General features: G+C 40.5%; 1 protein-coding gene across 1 annotated transcript in view; it reads right to left on the bottom strand.

Moving 5' to 3' along the window:
- Window positions 1–25701, bottom strand: part of LHX4 (LIM homeobox 4) — a 63193-nt gene that overhangs the window by 26313 nt on the left and 11179 nt on the right. Inside the window, exon 2 of the mRNA XM_074220381.1 lies at window positions 14427–14598. Within this exon, the coding sequence (XP_074076482.1) occupies window positions 14427–14598 (172 nt within the window). The remainder of the gene's footprint in view (window positions 1–14426; window positions 14599–25701) is intronic.

Raw genomic sequence — 25701 nt, 5'->3', positions numbered from 1 at the left:
CGCTTCATGACCCCATTTGGGGTTTTCTTGGCAAAACGTCTGGAGTAGTTTGCTATTTCCCTCTCCAGTTCATTATGCAGATGAGGAAAGTGAGATAAGCAAGGTTAAGTGACTTGCCCAGGGTACCACAGCTAAATGTTGAGGTTAGATTTGAACTCAGGTCTTCCTGACTCCAAGTCCAGCACTCCTTATCCACTGCACTGCCTAGCTGCCCCAGTAACCACTTCTAAATCACATATGATCGAAGTCAGAAACTCCAATGAGATTAGACAACAGAGCATCTTCATCCAGAGCCACTGGTCCCAAAAGACTAGCCAATATGGAGATCAGCAGTTACATCAATACTCTCTGGTATTTAAAGAGAATGATTTACAAATGCACTAATTGTATTTAACTTTCTTATATTTAACTTTCTATTCCCATGGGGAACCACACAAGTAATAGTCTCTGCCTTGTTTATAAGCTTTAGTAAATGAAAATGTATCTGCATTCCACAAGCATGTTGAACATTACAAGTCTTGCATTGTTATAAACAGATTTTCTTATTCTTGTCTTTTTTCCCTTCATTTTCTAACCAGAAGGGGAAAGGTGTGATACAGGGACTCAAATATATATTCACATAGCCTTGTAGATTCTAAAACCATTAAAATCAGTAGTTCCCAACCTGGGGACCTAGGAATATTAGGAGTTTATCCAAAGGATTGCCAGTTCATAGGTAAATAAGTATTCATCATTTCCATCGTCTGAATTGGTAAAAGATCTTACAATACACGGGTTACCTTTTTTCAAAGGATTATAAATAAGAAAATTTGACTGTTAGATGACTTAGAAAATAACAGTAGTCAAACCCTCTCATTTTAAAGATAGGAAACAGGAAATTAAGTCACATAGATGATAGGATCACAGATTTAGAGCTGGAAGGGACCTTCGAAGTCATCAAATCTGATCCTCTCATTTTAAGGAAAATGAAGGAAGCCAGAGAGGTTTTGCCCAGGCTCCTACAACTAGCAATTGTCTGAGGCAAGATTTCTAACTTCAAGTCCAATGCTGTATCTCCTGCATCACCAAGCTGCCTCTAGGTTATTCAGGTAATTTTGAGGTGGCATTTGAATCCAGGGTCTCTGAGTCCAGAGCCAATACTCCTTCCACTGTGTAGATGCTATTGTGATGAGGAAGAGATACATTCATTTGAAGGTGTTCCTGGATCCCTTTGGGTGTTGAAATACTCAACCAATGGATCTTAATAGTAATGTGAGAGTCCATGAAATGTCAGCATTAAAAAGAGGTCTGGGGCAGCTGGGTGGTGCAGTGAATAGAGCATCAACCCTGGAGACAGGAGTACTTAAGTTCAAATCTGGTCTCAGATACTTAATAATGACCTAGCTGTGTGGCCTTGGGCAAGCCACTTAACCCCATTGCCTTGAAAAATCTAAAAAAGGGGGGGGGGTCTGAAAATATACATAGTGACAGAAATAAAAGGAATAGTAAAAGGAAGTCAACCTCTGAGTGACTGTAAAAAGTATTCCTGGTTGCTGAGAAGAGATGATGAGAGGCAAGGGACAATGGAAGCAGAATGTTGTGAAGGTTGTCAAATGAGGTTTCAACTAATTGTTGTTATAAAGGTATATTCAATGCTGAAGTGGAGGAGAGTGAAGGGAAAGTATGCCAAATCCAGAAATGGTTATAATACAAAACCAAAATAGATCAATAAAATTTGCTTTTGAAAAACTGGGGGGAGAGGAAACCCCTCTACTTCAAAAGGCCGTGGACCATTGATCTAGACCATCTCTGTTGGAGGAGGTAAAATTGCTTTTCCATTTTTTCTTAATGTGGCAATTAGAATATAAAATACCAAGAAATTATTGATTCAGCTGGGTGGCATAGTCAAAAAAGTGCTGGTCTTGGAGTCAGGAACAGTCATCTTCCTGAGTTCAAATCTGATCCCAGACACGTTCTAGCTGTGTGACCCTGGCCAAGTCACTTAATCCAGTTTGCCTCAGTTTCCTCACTTGTAAAAAGAATTAGAGAAGAAAATGACAAACCACTCCAGTATCTCTTCCAAGAAAACCCCAAATGGAATTAGAGTTCAGAGTAAACACAACTGAAACCACTGAACAGCAACAATATTACATACCAGTCACTGTGCAAAGCACTTTTATAAAGAATATTTCATTTGATCCTCACAACAATCTTGGGAGGTAGGTACTATTACTATCCCTATTTTATAGATGAGGAAATTTTGCAGAAAGAGGTTAAGTGACTTCTCCAGAGTCACACAGCAAAGAAGGGTCTTCTTGCTCTATCCACTGTACCACCTTGGGCAAGTTGCTTAACTTCTCTGGGACTCAGTTTTTGCATGTGTAACATGGGGAGGTGGCAGTAGACGACTCATAAGGTTCTTTCCAGTCCTAGATCCTTAAGCCTATGACTGAATGACTCTAAAGTGTACCAATCCATCATTTGCCATGTTTGTGATAATTAAAAACTGGCCTTCATCAAAAAACTCATCACCTGGTGAAAAGCAGCCTACCTGTATCTCTCTCCTTGAAGGTGAGACCAGAGAACAAAACAGACCTTCTCAAAGAGTAGATTGAGTTCCAATCATGAAATTTCTCTGGACTTTTCTCCACTGAGCCAATAGATACATTCTCACCCTGAAGATGCCTCCTCCCCTATCATCACCCCTCCTATTTCATAAAGAAGCCAGATCTTCCATAATCCTGTCCCTCAAGGCTCCACTCCCAGCTCAGGACTTTTCCAGGTTCCTACCCTCAAGGGTAGGAACTGCCTTTCTTGCTTATACTTGTCTGTCTCATCTATCTATCATCTATCTATCTATCTATCTATCTATCTATCTATCTATCTATCTATCTATCTATCTATCTATCTCTTTCCCTCTTTTAGTGGCAGACCTGGGAGCTGCCTGGGGATGGTGTGGCCAATTAGCTTTCTCTAAAATTTCACCAAGCAGTTGAGGTCCCAACAGGTGAGTTAATTGGAAGGCTGAGGGGGCCAATTGGACTTAAGTGGTTGGGTTTTTTTTTTTTTTTGGCAAGGCAATGGGGTTAAGTGACTTTGCCCAAGGCCACACAGGTAATTCTTAAGTGTCTGAGACCCAACTTGAACTCAGGTACTCCTGACTCTAGGGCCAGTGCTCTATCCACTGTACCACCTAGCTACCCCCCCCCAATTGGACTTAAAACAAGCACTGTGCCACCCTAGAGCAGTCTGTAGGAAGAATTTGAAATTGTAAAAATATAAGCACCAGGACACCTGAGCTGCACCCAAATGGCTCATTTGTATATAGTTATTTCCATGTTGTCTCTGTCTTTAGAGTGGGAACTCCTTGAGGGCAGGGATGACATTTGTCTTTCTTTTTATCCCACAATGCCTGGCACCCAGAAGAGCTTAATGACTGGTTGCTGACTTGAAAAAAAAAAGTAGAGATGGGATCAGAGACAAATTTCTTTTCCTCTTTGAGTGTTAGTTTTCCTACCAACTCAAACATTCAGTGATGGGGCATTGACAGCGGGCATCTATATATTCCTCTAAATCACCTAATCTTGATTTTCTTATGCTGACTTGGAAAAGCTAAACTGAATTGGGTTTTGCCAAGTCAAGCTCACTCCCACCCAAGAAACACTTGTAACTCCCTTAGAAGCCCCTTCCCATTCATGCCAACTCATTCATTATCTTCTCAGGACCCCCTTCTATTTTCACCTCTCTTCCTCCATCTCCCCTGTTTGTCATTTCCACTTAAAAGGCAGTTGGGGAAGGTAGAAAAGAATTGCTGGCTTTGGAGCCAAATGACCTGGGTTCAAAATCTGTTTTTGCCATTTGCTGCTTGTACGACCTTAGACAAATCACTTAACCTCTCTGACATCCATTTCTTCATCTATAAAATGAGGTTAGATCTCCAGGGTCCCTTCCAGCTCTAATGCTACAAAACTAAGGAGAGGCAGCTCATTGTTCTAAACGCATATTAGAAGTACCATAAAGTACCTATTCACTGATCGATCAAATGATTATCAGAAAAGACAAATTCTTCATATCTACAGCAAGAGGAGGACTGATTGCAGGAAGCATCAACCTAAAAAACCTGGCAGCCAAGGATTCCTGTTTTCTCTGTCACTAATGAACTGGGTAGCCTGTTTACCTCTAGTTTTTTTTCCTCTTTGGAATGGGCATTATGCAGCTTTGTAGCCAGATGCCACCAGTTTCTACTGCAAACCCACCGGGATCACAATGATAAAGCAAAAAGGGTCAGTCTGTTGCAGGATCCTTATGAATTCTTGTGGAAAAGATCCTCCAATATAGTCCCATATCCATCCCTGCTCTTTTCATCTTGCCAAACTTGTGGTACAGCTTCCTTTCCTCTTATACTTTGGCTGCCAAAGTGCTTTCCAAACCAATGCAACTATGGTTGTGATCAGCCAAAGGCTCTTCACCCCCCACTTAAGCACTCCAGGGGCCAAGGCAATGCAAGTGGTCAGCACCATCACAGAATTAACTAAGCAAATAGCACTCAAATTACTTTGGAGAAGTGAACATGAAATATTACCTTAAAAATGAATCTGATGAAGAATGAAATGAACAGAAGCAAGAGAACAATTTATATAAAATATAAATAAAAAATATAAATATGAAAACATCTTTGAAGCCTCTAAGAACTAAGATCAATAAGATGATCATTCATGACTTTAAAAAACCAATGATGATGGGGGCAGCTAGGTGGCGCAGTGGATAAAACACTGGCCCTGGAGTCAGGAGTACCTGGGTTCAAATCCTGTCTCAAACACTTAATAATTACCTAGCTGTGTGGCCTCTCCCCAGACCTCTGGACCCCCTCATTAAGAACCCCTGCTCTAAGGGAAGTGAGGAAGAAAACTTCCCTTTGCGCTCACAAAAGCTGATGATATGTGCCCCATATCATAGAGCAGGTAACTGAGGCACTGAGTATCAGAGTCATCCAGTGAAGAAATCTTCCTTCCCTCTGGGAGAGACGCAGATCGTGGCCAGAGCCAAGAGACCATTCCCTAGCCCAGACTGAATTCAGAGCATTCTGGGGCAAGACTAACCCCTTGTCCCGAGTTCTTAAGGAGCCCTGAGGAACACAAAGACCAGTCAGGATCTACTGGGCTCCCCAGCACACCAGCCCCTACCCTTTGCTGACAGCCCTGCTGGCTGCCTCAATGCCCACTGATTGGAGGAGGAAAGACGGAAAGTGGTTGGACACCTGGCCCAGGTCCCAGCTGGCACTCCCCAGCACCCAAGCTGCTCCTCCAGCATCCTGGGTTGCACTTGCCCAATGATTGTTATATAGAGGATTCCAAAGCAGGCTCAGCCTTGGCTCCCGTTCATACCCAGTCTCCCCTCTCTCTGCAATTGCAGGGGTGATGAGAGGGAGCCAGAGAAGCAGTGATGTGGTGGAAAGACCCTGCGCTGGGAGGGCCTGGCTTTGAAGCCTATTCAGCTCCTTCCTCCCCCCTGCCACCTTTGGCAGACCATTTGGCATCCTAGTGACTCAGTTTCCTTCTCTGAAAGAGGAGGGGGTGGGTTGGACCAAACAGCTCCTTCTAGCTCTAAAGCCTATGCTAACAGTTATGATAGACCTTGGCACAGTGCCTGACATCTGGGGCCTTAATGTTGGTGGCCCCAACTCTGGGCCACCAAACTGGCTTGATGGGGAGAAGCAGATGCCCCATACTTCTGGAGGGTGGCTGCTCAATGGGAATCTACTCTGAGAACTCAGCCCGGAGCACAAGGTCATGGCTGGACGGCAGCAGCAGATGGACAGGGCCCCGACCTTAGGTGCCTCCGTTCAAAGCTAGCCAGGGTCAGAGGCCCACTCTGCAAACAGCAGAGGCTTGATCCCAACGACCTACCCCGTAAAACCCCTCAAACAAGAAACAGCTCTCCAGGGAGAGGTGCAGGAAGGACGGCTGGGCTTCTGAAGCTGTCCTCCCTGGAGGCCGGGGATAAGCAGGGGAGCCCCAGATGGTGGCTGGCTGCCAGAGGCTTCCGGCTGGAGATTGGTTTCTAGCATGTGCCATCCATTGTGTGTACAATGACACTTAAAACACAGGTGGTTAAGGCCTGGACAAATAACTGCTGCCTTAAGAGCACAATGGCCTCAAGGGAAATAGAAAGAGGGTCATTTGTCAGAGGCTGACAGTGAGACTGAGAGACTGGTCCAAGGCATCCCCCACGTCTGGGATAGGAGCAGGTTGCTCAGTCTCCCCCACCCCCAAACCCTAGGTCCCTAGGAATGACCAGAGAGACCTGGGCTATGTCAGAGGTTATGGGGGGTCCATAAAGGGTGCCATCTTCATTTAACAAATGCACTCCCTGAAAGATCTTGTTATTCTCTCAGCTTACAATTCAAATTGGGATGTGCCTTGGAAGGTTCCCTAAGCTTTGAGTGTGCTCCAGAATGCTTAAACATTGGCTGTTATTAGAACAAATCACATCCCCATTATGCTGCATTAGGCACATAAGCTGCTTATTCCTTCGGTCCTCTGCCTCTTATTTATCTCCTGTTGAGAAATGGAAGCCAAGGAAGTACATAAGAAAGGAAAGAGGAGAGAGAGAGAGAGAGAGAGAGAGAGAGAGAGAGAGAGAGAGAGAGAGAGAGAGAGAGAGAGGAGGGAAGGGAGAAAGAAAGAGATGGGGGGAAAAGGAAGGGAGAGAGGAAGCAAGAAAAAAGAACAAAAGAAAGGAAGGACAGAAGAAAGAAATGGAAAGGAAGGAAGGAGGGGAGAGAGAGAAGAAAGGAGGAAAGGAAGAGAAAGAGAAGGGGAAGGAGGAAGGGAGGAAGCAAGAAAAAGAAAAAAGAACAAAAGAAAGAAAGGACAGAAGAAAGAACTAGAAAGGGAGGGACGGAGGGAAGGAAACAAGAAAAAGAAAGGGAAGAAGAAATAGGGAGGAAGGAAATTGGGCAGGGAGAGAAAGAAAAATAAAAGGGAAGCAGGAAAGAATGGAGGAGGGAGGAAGCAAGGAAGAAAGAGAAAGAAAGGAAGAAAGAAAAAAGGGAAAATAGGAAGAAAAGAAGGAAGGAAGGAATAGGAAGGAAGGAAGGAAGGAAGCAAGGAAGGGAGCAAGGAAAGAGGAAAGAAAAAGGAAGGAAGGAAGGTAGAAAGGAAGACAGGAAGGTAGGAAGGAAGACGAAGAATAGAAGAAATAGAATAAACAAAAGCACCTCCTGCGGTAGATCAGAGCCTCTTCTGCAGCCCTCCCTGCAGTGAGACGCCTACTGCCCCACACACATACCAATACTGCCCTCTGCTGCCTATTATTAGAATTACTGCCCTTGACTCTCCAATATTGGGAAATCCTGACCTGAAAACCTTTCCTCTTTCCCACCACACTGTGAGTAAAACCAACAATAAATACTTATTAAATGCCTTCTAGGTGCCAGGTCCTGTTAAAGGCAAAAGATAGAAAAAGAGGCAAAAGACAGTCCCTGTCCTCAAGGAGCTTGCAATCTAATGAGAGAGATGACCTGTAAACAAAATATATGGAAATGATTTTATACAAGGGATAAATGAGAAATAATTAAGAGATTTAAGAAAGACTTTCAACAGAAGAGAGTTTTAGTTGCACTTAAAGGAAGCCAGTGAGATCAGTAGGCGAAAATGAAGAGGGAGAGCATTCCAGGCAGAGAAAATGCCCAGAACATCTTGCTCTTGGGACATCATGTGTATTGAAGAGTATGTTTCAAGGAATAAGGCATAAGAAGACTGGAAAGGGTAAAGAGGACTTGGTTATGAAGGGCTTTGAATGATAGAGTATTTTTTTGTTTGATCCTGGAAGCAGCAAGGAGTCAATGGGGTTTATTGAATATGGTTTTTGGGTTTTTTTAGGTTTTTTTGCAAGGCAAATAGGGTTAAGTGCCTTGCCCACGGCCAGACAGCAAGGTAATTATTAAGTGTCTGAGACCGGATTTGAACCCAGGTACTCCTGATTCCAGGGCTGGTGCTTTATCCACTGCGCCACCTAGCCACCCCGGGTTTATTGAATATGGAAGAGACATAATTGGATCTAAGCTTTAGGAAAATCTCTTTGGAAGTTGAATGGAGGATGAATTGAAATGTGAAGAGACTTGGAGCAGGTAGGCTCCCCATCATGCTGTTGTAATAGTCCAAGCATGAAGTGATAAGGACCTGCATTAGAGCAATGTTAGTATCCAAGAAAGAAGGGGGAATATTTGAGAAATTTTGCAAAGGGGAAATAAGTCAACCTTGGGAAGTAGATTGAATATGGGCAGTGAGACATAGTGAGGAAAGCAGAGATTTAGTTTACTTAATACTGCTCTTCACTGCTTCCCTCAACCTTCAATGACTCCCTTTTGCCTTCAGGAAATTTAGTTTTGGCATCAAGGCCCTTCTGGCTCCAACCTAACTTTCCAGATACATCATATTTCTCCATTTCAGACTATCTCTGTTCCAAATATACTGGATAACTGTCTTCTCCTCCTTCTCTGCACACCATCTTTAAGGATTGGGCTCCCACCCCTATGAAATCTTTCCTTCAAACCCCATCCATTACATTAAACCTTTCCCAGCTGGAAGGGATTCATTCTTTCCTCCTTAGATATTTCATCCTCTTTCATTTGACTTCAGTGCACCAATTCTAGTTGAACTTGTACTGGTATGCATTTTATTCTCCCATCCCCACCCCTCCTCCAAAGTGGAGCTTTGAAGACAAGGGCTCCATCTGTGCATGCCTGTGGAGCCTAGTGCCCCAGATGGAGTAAACATTTATGTTTAGGAGTCCAGACCTCTGGTTTCACTGTTTGGCAGAGGTGCAAGCAAAACTCCCAAATGTAGCCCAAGCCAGATTAAGATGGAAGTTGAAAATGTTTAACAAAATAAAGATACAACACAGATAACATCAATGTGTGGTTTTCTAAGTTTATATATGACCCAAGGATACAAATACACTCATGGTATAGGGAACTCCTGGCAATACAGATCAATAACTGTTCAACAGTTTAGTCTTAAAGAATTATTGGGGGTGGCTAGGTGGCTCAGTGAATAGAGCACCAGCCCTGGAGTCAAGAGGACCTGAGTTCAAATGTGACCTCAGACACTTAATTAGTTGTGTAATCTCGAGCAAGTCACTTAACCCCATTGCCTTGCAAAAAAAAAAGAGTTACCCAGGGTTACAGAAAGGTCAGTAACTTGCTCACAGTCATACAACAGTCTGGGTCATGCTGATTCTAAGGCTCTCTCTCCTCTATGCCATTCTGCCCTTTCTTAATATTAAATTAATTTATTAAATTAAATTGTTTAAAATAAACAATTATCGTATTTCCCTGGACAAGGATTTTACTGTTTTCTCCAGTGGAAACAGGAAAGATTCTGTCTCATTCTAACTGAGCATTTTATTAATTATTATTATTTATAATAGTAATAACAATTCACATATTCATGGTAAAAAAAGATTAAACAATTTGCTTAGAGAATCAAGAATTCCATTTTCCATAGATAAATTCCAGTATTAGGCTCTCAGCTTTTCTAAAGCACTCATGAAGATTTCATGCCCTTGACTGATATTAGGATGAAGACCAGAAGCTGCTCCATCCTTCCCCCCCACCATTCTCTCCCACCTCCACTGGCCACTGATGTCAAACTACACCTCTCCCTGATCTACCTCATCAAAAGTCGGCAGCATGAGGACAACTAACCAGAGGTGGTAAGCTTGGACCAGATAGCAGTTTCAAGCCTGTGTGGCTTGGTGGGACAAACCACAAACTGGCAACTCCAAGCAATGAAATCTCAAGACACCTTGACCATGAGCAAGCAGCAATTTGCTCCACTTCCTGAGAAAGACTGAGCTTTCTCATCTAGATACAAGGATACAGTTGTATTTTGTTCTATACAAGATCAGAGGTTACTGTAGTAGTCTGGCAAAGAGTAACAAAAACCAATACTTGCAGTATTCATCAAGGAGGTCAAAGAAAGAAATCCAAATTCAATATATACCAATATAGTTTTATAGTAACAGTGTTTGGTAGAAAAGAACTGAAAAGTGGGGCACTCATCAATTGAAGAATGCTTGGGCAAACCTTTAGATGAAAGATTATTGTGATGGATGTGGGGAATTCAGAGAAACAATAGAAGATAGATTTCAATGGATTCTGAGTGGAAAAAGCAGAACCAAAAGAAAATTAGAGCAAACTGCAACAATGTAAATAAAAAGGTCACTAGAAGAAAGTCAAGATCTGAGCAATGGAAAAACCAGTGATAGTCTGGGAAAACAGACAATGAAAAAATACCTCTCTCCTCTTGGCAGAAAGAATAAGGACCACTGGGGCAGAATGAGACATATGTTGACAGATAAAGTCACAGTATTGGGTGTTTTTTTAAGACTACTTTTCTTTGTTACAAGAGAAGATTCAATTGAGGGGAGGAGGAAGGGGAATTTCATAAATAATTGTGATGTTAAAAAATAGATGAATAAAACCATTTAAAAATCATATGAGACTAAACTAGGGTGCTAGCAGATAAAATGGAAAATAAGGAAGAGATGCTACCACATATCAGTGGAAGAATCTATATCATACCTAATGATAGAAAAAAGGAATTGTGAAGGCTGCATATTAATAATAATATGCCATTTTTCTATAAATTATGAAGCATTATATACATGTGAGATAGTATTATTTTAATTATCCACAAGGATCAGGTGTGCTGGAGTCAGCTTATACTGGCTTTAACCGATTGTTAAATTTTCAATATAAGTATTTACATCTCAGAAATTGACCAGTGCTACAAATTGGGGTTTGATATGTTTTGTTGGTTATCTAAACTTAAGACAATGCTGAAGAAAATGATAATAATGAATATTCAATAAACAAGTACAATTTTTATCCAACATGCCTCTTATTGTGATAGTCTTTCTAGTGGTTTTCAGACTCTACTTTAAATCCTTCTATCTCCTTTCACTAATTCTATTCCTGTAGAATATCTTTTATCTTTTCCTCTTACACTTTTTTTTACTACCTATCTAAATCTGAAGTATGCCACCTTGACCACAGTCTCATTATTTAACCTCCTTAATCCCCATACCTTGAGTGAAGGGGGATTTGACAATTAAAATTCAGAAATTAGAAAGGAGTACCCAGCAAGGATTGGTTCTGAATCCTACTCACAATTGGGTAAAGAGGAACGTTTCTTCTCAGGAACTATCTCTTAGACTTCCCTTGCCCTATTCTGCCTTCCTACTTTTCCTTCTATATGCATTGTGTCTCCCACCCACCCATCCTCACCCTCATCTAAATCAGTGGGGTTGCTGAATGATCCATAATTTCCTGTGAATTCATTCATCCCTATACGTGGCATATATTCCCTTCCCATCTCCTCTTCCTAAGATTCCTAGTTTGTTGAGTGAGTCATTCATTCAGAAAATGTTTATTAAGCAACAACTGTATACAAAGCACTGCATTAGGGGCTAAGAGATACAATGCTTAGATAAGACATCTGTCTCAGCCTTCAAAGGAGTCTGGATTGAGCAATGGCATAAAATAAAAACAAAGATAACCATAAAAGGTGATGTTGGTACATTCATTGAAGAATTACAGAATGAAGTATGATGTGCTGTCAAAGAGAAGACAATCCATGGTATTAATGGAGAAGGCAATATTTGAAGTGGACTTTAAAGCCTGGACATTCAGTTGATTGAAGAGAGTCCAGGAATAAACAACTCAAAATAGCCACAGTCAGGTAAGCAAAGGTGTGTCCTGAGAGCTAGAAGAGGTCCAGTTTGACTGGTTGTGGAATGTATGGTGAATAGTGTCTGGGACTGTGGACAAAGAGCTGGTTTCAGAAAGGTTCTGGCTGCCCTTTCTTTGCTTCTTACTCTCTCTACCCAAATGGTTATTAATAAGGAAATGTGTCTTCCTCTCTCACTTCAACTCCTGGAAGCCTTTCAGCAGAGAAGTTATAAATTGAGGAGTGGGGTGCCTCTTCAGGAACAAATCACCTTGACCTTTTTCTTAAAAGCAACTTCAATACATCACCATGCCATCTGTCTCCATCTCTTTCTGCCCCTCTGCCTTCTCCTGCTTCACATCTTTCTTTTTCTCTCTCTTTCCCTCCCTTCCTTCCTCCCTTCTTTCCCTCCCTCCCTCTGTCTCTCCATCTCTTCCTTCTTTCTCTCCTTCCTTTCTTTTTCCTTCTCTCTCCCCCTCTTTCTTTCTCTTACCTTTGCCCCTTCACTGTCTCTTTCTTTCTCCCTTCTGATCTCTCCTCTTCCTTCCTCTTTCTTTCCCTTTCTTTCTTTTTTCCCTCCTCTATCCTCTTCTTCCTTTCCTTGTCTTTATATCTATCCATCTCTATCTATCCATCTCTCTATGTGTCTGTCTATCTTTGTCTCTATTTCTCCCCCCCAAAAAATGTGCATACACACAGAGTTGACTTTGTCCTCCTCAAACCTTTGTCCATTTGACCTAAATTCAGCTAATAGAATCAGTGATATTTGCCCCATTCAAGAAACCCATTTTGGTATGGAGCAGGGGTCTGCTGACTTGGGGTAAGGGAAAATGACTAGACAAAAGTATGATGTGAAAAGGGTCAATTAACAGCATCTAGGTGAATACCAGGAATAGGAAAAAAGGGAAAGAGGAGATAGGTGAGAAGAGGGAAAAGAAAAATGAGAAGAGGGAGCCAATAAAACTACAAAAAGGAAAGGAAGAAGCCAAAAATCCATCTTCTAATTTCCCTCTACAAACAATTCCTAGGGCTAGGAGAGATTCCAAAGAAGGCAGAAGACTAAGTCTCCAGTCTCAGGCAAGACTCTGATCCTTCTGGGGAGGCAAGATTCCCTCACAGGAAATGATCAGAAAGGAACAAGGGACATCTGATTAGGTGACACAATCCTACATCATACTTCACCCTCTGGCTTTCGTCTGGCCTGGGTAAATAACCATACAAATCTTCAATGATCTCTGAAAACTCAAATTGACCTGGAGAAATCTGAGACTTTAAAAAAAGGCCAAATGCTCAACATCTTGCAAAATTCACCTTAATAAAATACTTGGGGGCGGCTAGGTGGCATAGTGGATAAAGCACCAGCCCTGGAGTCAGGAGTACCTGGGTTCAAATCTGGTCTCAGACACATAATAATTACCTAGCTGTGTGGCCTTGGGCAAGCCATTTAACCCCGTTTGCCTTATAAAAAAACCCTTAAAATAGAATAAAATAAAATAAAATAAAATACTTGGATTTAAAAAGAGAAGTTCTAGAAGAAAAAGAGCTGTAAAAAAAATTGTATCTTCCAGTGTCTTCCCCCACCCCCACCCCCATCATCTCATGTACAGGTCATTCTATCTTGAGCTGAGCTTGTTTGTTTTATATTTTATTTTATTTTTTCCAATACATCTTAAGATAGTTTTCAACATTGTTTTTTTGTAAAATTTTGAGTTCCACATTTTTCTGCTTCTCTCCCTTCTCTTCCCCACTCCCCATGAGAGCACGTAATCTGTTTAACATATTTCCATATTAGTCATGTGAAAGGAAAAATCAGAACAAAAGAGGAAAAACCATGAGAAACCAATTTTTAAAAGTGAAAATAGTATGTTTTGGTCTGTATTCAGATGTTGAACTTGTTAAAAGATATTCCTCCACAATGCCAAACATCTGAATGAAAGCTGAAAAATGCAATCAGTCATTAAGATGTCTTGTCAACATCCTGGTCAGAAACATCTCATGTCTGAATATATTAAGTAAACGCCTTTTCTCCTTCAAGAAGCTTTCCCTGATTAAACATAGTCCATCATTTTTTATGCCTCACTTTCCTCATCTGTAAAAGTAGGACCAGAATATCAGTTTTCTCTAATTCAGAGAATTGTGAAGGTCAAAAAGCACTTTTCATCTTTAAAGCATTGTACAGGGTGTCCCAAAAAAGTCTTCAGTTGACCTAAAAATTAAACCAACAAAGCTAAATGATTTGCCAGCAAATAATATCAGGATGATGCAGCCAGGACCTTATTCAATTAAATAAATGTATATTAAGTACCTACTGGGTACTAGGTCTTAATCGCTTAAAACTGAATTAAGACTGACCTTGAGGGACCATCTTTTTTTCTATCCTGACATCTTTAAGGAAACACAAATATTATGCCTAAAGCCCTGAGAGTAAACTAGAGGGGTAAGACAATTTCCCTCAAGCCAATTTGTCTGAAAAACAATTCCCATGATGGTGATGTTGATGAAGAAGGCAACTGTGATGGTCATGATGATGATGATGGTGATACTGAGGCTCAGTGACTGTGCCCTGGTGTTAGTTATTTTGCTGCTACATCCACCAGGGATTTCTCTTGCTGATATATTACTGTTGGGCAAATTGCCCTAGAGTCATTGGGTGAGTAGTCCTCTGGGATGAGCAAAGAGAGATACTGGTTTTGTATTTCATTTTTGACTTACTTGAAGAAGTCTTCCTTGCAGTAGACACTCCCCGCTCTGGAGAAGCACCTGTCAGCCAACTGCATCTGGCAGTCTGCACACTTAAGACAGGAGCCGTGCCAATGCCTGTCTAAGACTTTGAGGATGAACTTGTCCAAGATGTGCTGATTGCAGCCGGCACACTGAGGGATCTCTGAGGAGGCAGGAGGTGGCAGAGAGGAGGAGAGAGAGAATAAAGAGCAGTGTCAGCTTTGTAGATGGCACCATTTGCAATGACCACTCAGCAGCCAAACAACACTTGTCTGACTTTGGGTTCTATTCTACTCTGCTCTTCTAGGGAGAGAACTAAGGTAGCAATGAAAATGTCCCATATTATGCTACAGGGAATATTTATATAGTTTGTGCATTTTCATTACAATGAAGTAGACAGGGAATATGACAGGGAAGCTAGAAAGGATGGAAGGAGTGGGGTAGGGGTCAGGGTGGGCACATGGTTTTTCTCTGGTGTGTTCCTCTGATCCACCATCTCTCTAAATTCAGTGATTCTGTGTGATGTGGAATAATCATACTAGGTCCTTTATTTGTGTCCAGGTCATTCTCCCCACAAAGGTTCTATCAGCAGCACATTCCTTCCCCAGGGCTTTCCCCAGCTCTCCCCTACAACCCTAACTCCTCCGCTTTTGGTCTTCTTGGTCTGTTGGGGATCAAAGATGATGCATTATTTCATGGGCTCAGGTTAGATTCTCTAGTGTGTGCACTGCCTCTCTGCCCATACAATTAACTGTTCCTTACAAGATGTGTTTCCCTCCACCCACAAAGTTCAACTGAATTTTCCCCTTATTGTACAATTCCTGGTTGGTATTTGACAGTGTGTTCAAGAAGTCCCAAGACTGATTGACTATCTATCTATCTATCTATCTATCTATCTATCTATCTATCTATCCATATCTCTCTCTCCATATATATATATATACATATATATATGTATGTATGTATGTATTCCACCTTACTTGCCTATCATTTCCATCATTAGCCAGAATTATTCCCTGCAATAGATTACCATGTCCTAAAATGACAGAAGCCAAATTAGGGTCATAGCAAAAGCTATATGAACAATAAAGAAAAGGGATGTTTGGGGGCAGCTAGGTGGTGTAGTGGATAAAGCACCAGCCCTGGAGTCAGGTGTACCTGGGTTCAAATCTGGTCTCAGATACTTAATAATTACCTAGCTGTGTGGCCTTGGGCAAGCCACTTAACCCCGTTTGCCTTGCAAAAACCTAAACAAAAAAAGGGATGTTTTCTATGGGACATATATCTAGGAGAAGGTTTTGGTATCTCTGGAGCCCTTGAGTAGAGGAAAAAAAACATCATGGTTCTCTTTGCCATTGCCCCTAATTCAAGGTCTGTCTTTCTGCAAGCTTATCTAGATATGTTTTCTGATTCAAGAATAACAAGCTACTGAATTTGGCTGGTATCATACAAAAATAATCAGCTTTCAATGGTTGTGAGGGAAAAAAGGAAGAAAAATCACTGACACTTCCATTCTCTTATTCCTGTGTCCCCATAAGAAAGTCATCAGATCTGAAAGTCAACCCGACAAAGATAAAAGATTTGCCAACTGACAATATTCCCCCTAACACAGCCAGGACCTAATTCAATTCACTAAATGTGTATGAAGCACCTACTGGATACTAGGTCTTGATAGAACTAATTGCTTCTATGGGCCTTTGACTCCTATGAATTCATTTTAAAGCTTTACTCATTTTGACTGCCTCTGTCACATGACTCCATGATACCAGTGAAAGCCTTAAAGTTCACCTTAACCCTCATATGAAACACATTCTTATTGCCCCCATTATATTAATCAACAGAACAATCCCTTAGTATTAGTTCAATGTCTCATCCTGTCTCAGCTATGGATGTGGGGTCTCAGAAGACATTATGCCTGCAAACTCTTTCAGGTCTGACCACTCTGGCAAGTCTTGTTGATGGCCCATCATCTGAGAACCAGCCTCAGTATGAGATCTTTCAAGAAGACCACTCCCCTCAACATGGTGTTGAGGGGTGGGGTGGGGTGGAGGTTTAACTCCATGGCCTCAGAAGTTCTTTTCAGCTCTAGGACTCTGGGAAACAAAGGTTGAATTAAGATCACTTGACCAAGCCAAGACTAACCAGCCAATATTCTTTACATTCTAGTCAGTCATAACTGGTCATTTTTTGTACAGGATCAACCACTCCAAAAGCATTTAGAAGGTACTTACTACTTACTATTTATCAGGTAATGGCTTTATACTGAGTATACAGAGAAAAAGAAAAATAGTCCCTATCTTCTTACATTCTAATGAGGGTGATCCCATATACATCATAAGTTATATACATGCATTGCAAATGGAAGACAACCTTAGGAAAGAAGGCACAAGAAGCCCAGGAGACCAGTAAAGGTTTGTTGAAGATGATGGCACTTGAACTGAATCTTGAAGGAAACCAGAAAAACCAAGACAAGACACTAAGGAGTGAGGATGCTCTAGACTTGAGGGACAGCTAGTGCAAAGATATAGCGATGGGAAATGGAGTACTGAATATAAGGCACAATACGTAGGCTAAAATGAATCCAGTTAAAATGAGAAAGTGGTGACATAGATACAGGGATACCTCAAGGACACTTAGTGGGGAGATCACAATGGGAAAGAACAAACAACATAAAAGTGTTGTGGCTACTGGGGAAGGAAACTCATGCTTCTTTTTTAATTCATTATTCTTGCTAAGTTCTAAGCTCGATTGTTTCTGTACTGCCAAAGGATTGCAGGTGCTACAGCACTGCCTAAATATTTATGTCCTAGTACAAAATCCTGATCACTTAGCCCTAGTTAAAGCTTTGATTATGCTGTGGGCTAACATGATATGTGAAGGCTTAATGGAGGATGCAGTACTTGAGTCTTTGAGGAATGTACATTTTGATATGTGAATAAAGGAAAAAAAAGCCTCAAATGAACTCAGAGTCCTTAGACAGAGGATAAAGGAGATGATTTAAATGTCCTTATATCCTAAAACTCAAAGGAAGACTCAGAGATGTGCTTTCCAAGACCAGAACTCCCACAGATGGTCAGGAAGAAGATTCTAGAAGAACATAATTCTAAGCCCTCTAACCCTATGTCTTGGTATTTTTTCCAAATAAAATATTTCACTGGAAGTATTTCCAGTGGAACTGGAATACTGAGTGTTTGATCCAGGATCCAGGTCACACAGAATTAAATTAGTTAACTATGGAGAAAAGATGTAGAAAAAAGGGGGGTTGGTCAGCTGAAGGAGGAGCAGCTAAGAAGACTGGTCACCTGTATGTTTGCCTGGAAGGAAAAAGGTTAACTTTGAAAACATCTGTTCTTTTTAAATCTTCCCTTTGTTCTTTTAAATCCCTATTTTGATTAAAATCCAAATATAGTTAATATGATAGTTTTAGGGATCTGGCCAGAATAGCAAGGAATCCAACTCGGCATGAGTAGTAGAAGCAAGATACCAGTAATAGGAATCAGAGAGCTGAGCTCTAGGGACTTCTAGTGAAAAATGAGAGAGATGAGAGGAGTAGGTTGGGGTAGGGGGAGACAGAGGGAGAGAGAGGGAGAGAGAGAGAGAGAGAGAGAGAGAGAGAGAGAGAGAGAGAGAGAGAGACTGACTGAAAGAAAAAGAGAGAGAGAGAGAGAGAGAGAGAGAGAGAGAGAGAGAGAGAGAGAGATTGTTTTGGCAGTGGTGTTCTGAGTGGGTACAGCAACAGAAATAGGTATTGTGGGCAACAGGCTCATGGTGAACCAAGGTCACAATAAGAGTATGCCCAGTTGTGGAACCCTGCTTTTGGGGGGTGGGGGAGGGGAAACAAGGTTTGAAGAGAAAAAAGTTGAAGGAGCCCAATAAGGGCCAAATAACATGGCTAGACTAAATGATCTCTGACACCTTCCAGCTTTAATCTTCTATTATCTGAAGACCTCTTAGGCATTTTGCTTTCCAAATCTGCTAATAGTATCTCTAGTCCTGAAATCTCAAGCAGAACACAGAGTTCCTCCATGATATTAAACAGATACACACACAATGCCTATATATATATATATATATATATATATATATATATATATACACATACAGATATTGAATGCACATATTCTTACATGCATGTGTATTTTTTCCTGAGAAATCTAATTTTTAAAAACTCTTCTGCTTTCACACCTTCCTCATTTCTAAGCATCCCCCTCCATTTCTCCCTGCTTTGCAAACTATCATCATAAAATAAAAAAGAGAAATGAAAGAACTCAGCAAAACCTGTGAAAAGTAACATATGCAAATAGACCAGATCCATAGTCCTCCATTTCTACAAAGATGGGAGGGAAATATATTTTCTTAACTTTCCTACAGGGGCACTTTAACAGAAGAAGTAGATACTCCTATAGCGCTTGAAACCTTCTCCCACCATCACCACCCCACCCCCACCCAGACAGCCAGATGCATACACTAGAGACATTAGAATCTGCTGGAGCAGAAGTGCAAAAGCTGACTTGATATCCATAATAAGCTTGAACCTGTGGATGAGATGGGGGTAACAAAAAGTCTTCCTATGAGCACAGCCCTTCCCCCAGAAAGATGAATTAACTCTTTCGGGGCATCCCTGAATGCCCTGGAAAGGGTAATTTTCTAAATGGCCCCTGGGCGCCCTGGAAGAGTTAATTACCCACCCTGGTTCACCAGGGGAACAGGGCCACTCTCCCAACATAACTTTCTGACAAGGGAATACTAGAATCTAGCATATATACATATATAATTGTTGCTATTTTGTTGCTTCTCCAAGGGAAAGATTTAGTGATATTCCTTTTCGCATATACAAATGCATGGAGGTTAGTACCTAGGATGTATGCACATAAAATTTATTTCAAGGAAGGTATCTACCAGGAGTCTTAATATGATGAGTATTCAAGAGAGAATACATTAGTGCTAATGTATGCAGAGAATGTTCCCGTCGGGGGAGTTTTTAGAGGCCTGTACATGGAGAGCAACATAACATTAAGGGAGAGACACAAAAGCAGACAAGCTGTGGCTCTATCCAGATGGAGAAGGGGGATGGTCCCTCCCAGGATGGTTTGCTGGAATCAGTGGTTCTCAAAATAGGTCTTTAGATCTCACCCCTAGCCCTGCAAGTCATTCTTAGAGTGATCCAAAATACAAGTTTAAACCAAATGTGTGTTTGGGTGAGGGCTTTTTAAAGCATATTTTAATCAGTAAATCTATTCATCAACAAGCTTAGTTAATAAGGATTGTGCTAGGCTATGATACAAATGGTCAAAACAATCCCTCATTGGAGGAAACTATATTTCCCACTAAAGATTTGAAATGAAATTTTAAAAGTGCATTATTTAGGGAGAAGTCATTATTTTCCTATGGGAATTTTTTTCTGATCTCCTTAGATGTTTGTGATCTCTCCTTAAATGATGACATTTATATGTATGTGTTTTATATATACATATATATTATATATATGTATTTCCATCCATCTGTCCATCCCTCTATCTATCATCTACCCTATCAATCTAGATATTGTACTTGTTCCTGGTTTTTTAGTCATTTTTCAATCATTTTTGACTCTTTGTGACCTCATTTGGGGTTTTCTTGGCAAAGATAATGCAATGGTTTGCCATTTCCTTCACCAGCTCCTTTTATCAGTGAGGAAACCAAAGCAAATAGGGTGAAGTGGCATGCCTAGGATCACACAACTAGTAAGTGTCTGAGGTCAGATTTGAACACAGGAAGATGTCTGGCACTCTCCATTGCACCATTACCTTACCCCCAACCCCATATAGAAGGTTAACCTTTGAGAAAAGGGAATTTTTTTTGTTTTATCCCAGTTCTCAGCACTATGCCTAACATATAGCACACCTTAAATACTTGTTGGATCAATGCAGTGGGTCAAGACACTACTGGTTGTTTCATTATTGACATCACAATGCTGTTGTAGAAAAGGAACTTTGTAAACCTGAAAACTACTGAGAAACAGTCTGGTATCTGAGATAGAGAGCTGGCCTTGGAATCAAGAAGACCTGAGTTTGAGCCACTCCTACCCCACATATACATATAGACTAGCTGTGGGATTCTTAGCAACTCCCATAACTACTCTGTTCTTCAGGCAGCTCCTTGAGATGATAGACTGCAGAGCAGGTGCCAACCTGCACCATTGGAGGGAGTTGTCTCACTGGGAATGCCCACCACCAATGACATGGCAAATCAAAAAAAAAGCAAAACACTTTATAGCCCCAAGATGTCCTCAGAGTCTTAAGCTTTCTGCACTAAGATTTCAGGGACTCCATTTAGAATGCATAATTTCTTCAAAGCAAGAAGCAGGTCAAATGGTTTAAGTCTGTCGTGTCAAATTCAAATAGAAACAGGTACCTACATAAGGATTCCTGGGAGCTGCAAATGGACTTAGTTTTAAAAGGTAAAATTATCAATAAAACTATTTTTATTTCTTTTGTTAAATATTTCCCAATTACATTTTGATCTGGTTCCCATGGCACTCAACAGTATTGTGAACCTGTAGTTTAAGTGATCTAAGGGACCTTTTACTCTCCCTGAAGTGATCTGCAGATGAAAAAGATGGAGGACCTAGTGCTAGATTCCTCCTGTTGGCAAAGCAAATGAGGCGATGTCACATTTACTGTGCCAAGGGGACAACATTGCCTCAGGGCAAGTCAATGCTACCAACAGACCAGTTCCAGATTGTCTTTCCCTTAATGTTATTTTGCTTGCTGTCCATCTACAGGTCTCTAAAAACTCAGAAGGCTAGGTTTTGAAGCAGAAAATTCTCTAGGTGCAGGAGCTAAGACTCAAGCTGCCTTGGGAAAGCTCAGCAGATCAAACCCCATCCACTCATTCTCCTCCATCCCATGGTTAAGAATCAGGGGGGAAATTTTCACATCAGCTTTGGAGCTAGAAGAGATGGGACGGCCCATCACTTTACAGATGAGGAAACTGAAACCAAGAGAAGTTGTGATTGCCCAGGATTATACAGCAATCCTGGATCTAAGGTCTGAATTATGCTCTAACTGCTACCCCAGCCTGCCTCTTTCATCTACCCTTGCTATGTATATCTGTGTAGGCAACTGATATAACTTGTCAAGCCTTTATATGCTTCTGGAGGTAAAACCCTAGTTATGTGATCATTTATTGTATTATATAATCCGTTAAATTCTCAATGCAGAACACAGTCCTTAATTGTAGACCTATAATGAATTTCTTATTTTTTAATGGGCATAGCTTTGAACTGGACAGGGCTCAAATGAAGGCCCATCACCATAAATATTATGCAATTTCTATGTGACAAGAATATTACCAAATCCCAGTCAGTAACACATGTATTATTTTTTGTTTGGCTTTTTTTTTCATAATGGACTCATTATTTCATGGGTGTAGAGATTGTCCAATTAGAAATCATCTCTATTTTGCAATGTATAGTCCAGGAGGGTGAACTGAATCACTGATGGCTTCCCATAACCTTTCCTGCTTTTCTTGATCCACTTGACCTTTGGTACCTCACAATGACAGTAGAGCAAAGGAAAGTAGGTCTTTGTAGGACTGTTCTCTAGGGCCTAGAATGGCCTCTGTTCTCCTGCCTGACTGTTAGAACCCTTAGCTTCCTTTAAGACTCAAGTCAGGGGTCATCATCTATAGGAAGACTATCCTTTCCTAAATTTTTCCATGTCACATCTCTCTAGGAGATATATGATCCTTGAAGACAGGAAGTGTTTTCCATTTTGTCTTTATATCCAAAGCTCCCAGTATGGATGGAAGGGAAGGTAACATATTCATTGAGTGCTACTATGGGCCAAACTCTGTCCTAAGCACATTTTTACAAATTTTTTTACAAATATTATCTCATTCAACCCTTACCACCAACCCAAAAAGTAGGTGCTATTATTATTTTCAATTTACAGTTGAAGAACTAAGGCAGACAGAAATTAAGTGACTTGTCCAGGGTCACAGGAGCCGAATTTGAAATCAGGTCTTCTTGTCTATGGTTCCCAGCTCTATCTTTGATGTCACTTAACTTCCTCTGCTTCTTATTGGAGTTACAATGTCATCGATGGTAGGAACCCCCAGAGGAAGATTCCCTTTTACTGAAACATTATGGCATTGGTTCTGCAATTCAGGACCTTAGACAGATGCCTCAAGAAATTAAATTGCCTTGCCTAGAGTAATAGAGCCAATGCAAGTGTGAGCTTAAACCTAATCTTCCTGACTGGCTCTCTACTAGGCCATGCTACCTTGCACATATTAGGCTCTTAATAAATGCTTGTTAGATCAAATTGGATTAGAGGAGGTTGGATAGCATAAGCAGCCCTGTGGGACTCTCTATGAAGCACCTGGATGGCCTATTTAATTATTGGGATGTGGGGTGCTGGTCATTTTACTTAAATTAATAATGACTTTTAAAAGCTGGGCAGTGATGAAAACCTTTTGAATATCCTATGGATTGTTCTCTCTAGAAACAGATATAAAATTCCATGTTTTACCAAACATAATGTCCAAAAGGCCACCAGCCTCCGTCAGTATGGATTGGCATTGTGAATCACTCAAGGAGAAGGTTCCCTCCTTCTAATTATGATATACGTTCCAAAGAGGCAGTAAGGTCTCAATCAGTCTATTAAAGGCCATTTCAGAGGGAAATATATTGAAATCCTGAAGAGATGAAGTTGGGGAATAGTACAAGGGAGGAAACAGAAAAATTTGGGGAAAGAACATGCTTTTCTCCAGAGAACTTTTTTGGGGGTTTATTATTAGCAATATTATATATATATATATATTCATATATATGTATTTATATATCATATTAATAATATATACATTATATCTGTGCATATGTGTTGTTGTTAAGTTATTTCTGACTCTTTGTGTTCCCCATTTAGGATTTTCTTAGCAAAGATACTGGAGTAGTTTGCCATTTCCTTCTCCAGTTCATTTTACAGATGAGGAAACTGAGGCAAACAGGATTACATGACTTGCCCAGTGTCACACAGCTAGTAAACATCTCAAACTTTATTTAAACTCAGGTCAGAACCAGTACTCTATCCATGGTGCCACCTAACTGCCTGAATAAATGTATCTATCTTTATTTTATTCTTTTCTCTTTGATTTTTTCAGTTTATTTCAGGCTTTCACATCTCTAAATGTCTTATTTTTGTGAGCAAACCAGGTTATACAAAATAAATTTTTGAACCCCTAAAGTGACCTTAGGTCTGTAAAGGGAACTCAAACTATCACTGTGACTTTGCACATAGGAGATACTTAAAAAATATTTGTTTTCTTCTTTCCTTTCCATCTCATCTCCCATTTTGGAAAGTTAGGGTTGTCTTTGACTCTCCCTCACCTACCACATTTGCAACACCTTTCAGGTTCATCTTTCTTCTCAATCCCTGCTCCCATTACTCTGGAGAAGCTCTTATTTTCACCAGCCTGAACTATTGTCAAAGCCTCTTACCAGATGGTACCATTTCCACCCCCTCAAACCCTTCCTTCATAGTCCTGATTCATATCTGTCCACTAGTCCCAGCTAGCTCCAGAGGTGCAAGTGAGGCTGGGGATTTTGCACAGCCCCGCTCAGGTACAGCCAATTCACTTGCATATCATGGCATCATCTCCATGATAACATGATCTTCTTTAAGAACAAAGGACAAACAAAAGCAACAACCACAGCCTCTGAGAGTCAGGCTGCCCCCCTTTCATAGATTTGGTCGTGTCACACTTCTGCTCAAAATTCTTCAATGGCTCCCTCTTGCCTATGAAGCAAGACTCAGATTCTTTTGCCTGGCATTCAAAACCCTATATAAGCCCTGCTTTTCCACCCTACTTTTCCAATCTTTATGCTAAGTCCCATGTACATTCTATCCTGAAGCCAACCTGTACTGTTTTCACAATTGTCAGATAAGCCTTGCATGCTGCCATCTCAGCATCTAGGGACTTCTACTATCCCTTACTTTAAAGTTCAAATCAAATGCTACCACCTCAATGAAGCCTTCACTGAAAGGGACCTTTTCTGCCTGAATCTCAAATAGATCTTCTCTTGTTTATTCCTTCTTATGCCCTTATACAATAGTACTGTGTGCTTTAATTATTTGAATATGATATATCCTATAAACTGTAAACCCCATGAGGACGGGGACCCTATTTTATCTAAATTTTGTCTGTTTCTGATACTTAAAAACAATGTTCTATAAATATTAGGCATTCAGCAAATGTTGAATTCAAAAATTATGATGAATTCCACTAAATTAAATTAAGGGAGAATATTCTATCTTAGTGGGGTAGTCTCTTATAATGTGGATCCCTTATTTAAGGGGAAAAAAATCTTACAATTCTAAATACTCAACATTATACCAATAATTCTCCATAAATGCCTAATCCCTGAACAAGTGGACAAGCTGTCCCCCTTCTATCTGCCAAACTCAGATCCTCCCTCATCAAAGCATAACCAAATACCTCAAGATTCTGCCTTCATCAAAACTGAGGAGCATTAGTTTATTTCTTTGTTTTCCACTCAGGGAAAAAAAAACAGAATAATAATCATTATGTCCCATACTACCTTCTCTTTGTTTACATCTTTTAACTCACTCCACATGTTTTTCCCTTCCTCAATCTCATTTTATCCTTTTGACAACCCCAGTGAGGCAGATAATATTCTTGTTGACAGAAGAAAAAACTGAGGCATAGGAGTTAAGAGGTTTAAGGTTCACCAAGGTAGTTAGTGGCACAACCAAGACTTTAAATACCTTCCAATTGCTCTGTGTTCTTTCTTACCACATTCCTTTCTTGTCCCCAAGAGAACGCTTATTCTTTTTATGCACAAAAGGAAAATTCTACATTTTTTTCCTTAAATTTCAGTGACTATAAGACTCTGAACACATACCTGAGAAGTCCCCTATGTCTACTTTCCTTGTAAAAGCATCTTGGAAGCATTGTTCTCTACCTTAGCGATACAATTCATTATTGGTCACTTCCTGATAATTCACTTCAATTTAATTCTACAGAAATAAGTGTTCCTTTGTCTGATCAACCTTAGTTAAATCTTGGTAGTATCTGCCTAGGTAAAGCTGATCCTTTTACCTTGCCACTAAATATAAGGAGAAACTTCACAGACCCTTTTGAAGTGTATTTGGAAATGTACACACAAGAATAAAATTCTCATTCCCCTTTACTCTTTTTTTATGTTCATAAGGAAAATCTTTATTTTTATTTTTTCTTAAATTTCAGTGTCTATTTCATACAAAGA

This window comes from Macrotis lagotis, chromosome 2, assembly GCF_037893015.1.
Source record: "Macrotis lagotis isolate mMagLag1 chromosome 2, bilby.v1.9.chrom.fasta, whole genome shotgun sequence".
Taxonomy (NCBI): domain Eukaryota; kingdom Metazoa; phylum Chordata; class Mammalia; order Peramelemorphia; family Peramelidae; genus Macrotis; species Macrotis lagotis.
Note: the sequence above shows the minus strand (reverse complement) of the source record. Positions and strands in the feature narration are given on the sequence as shown.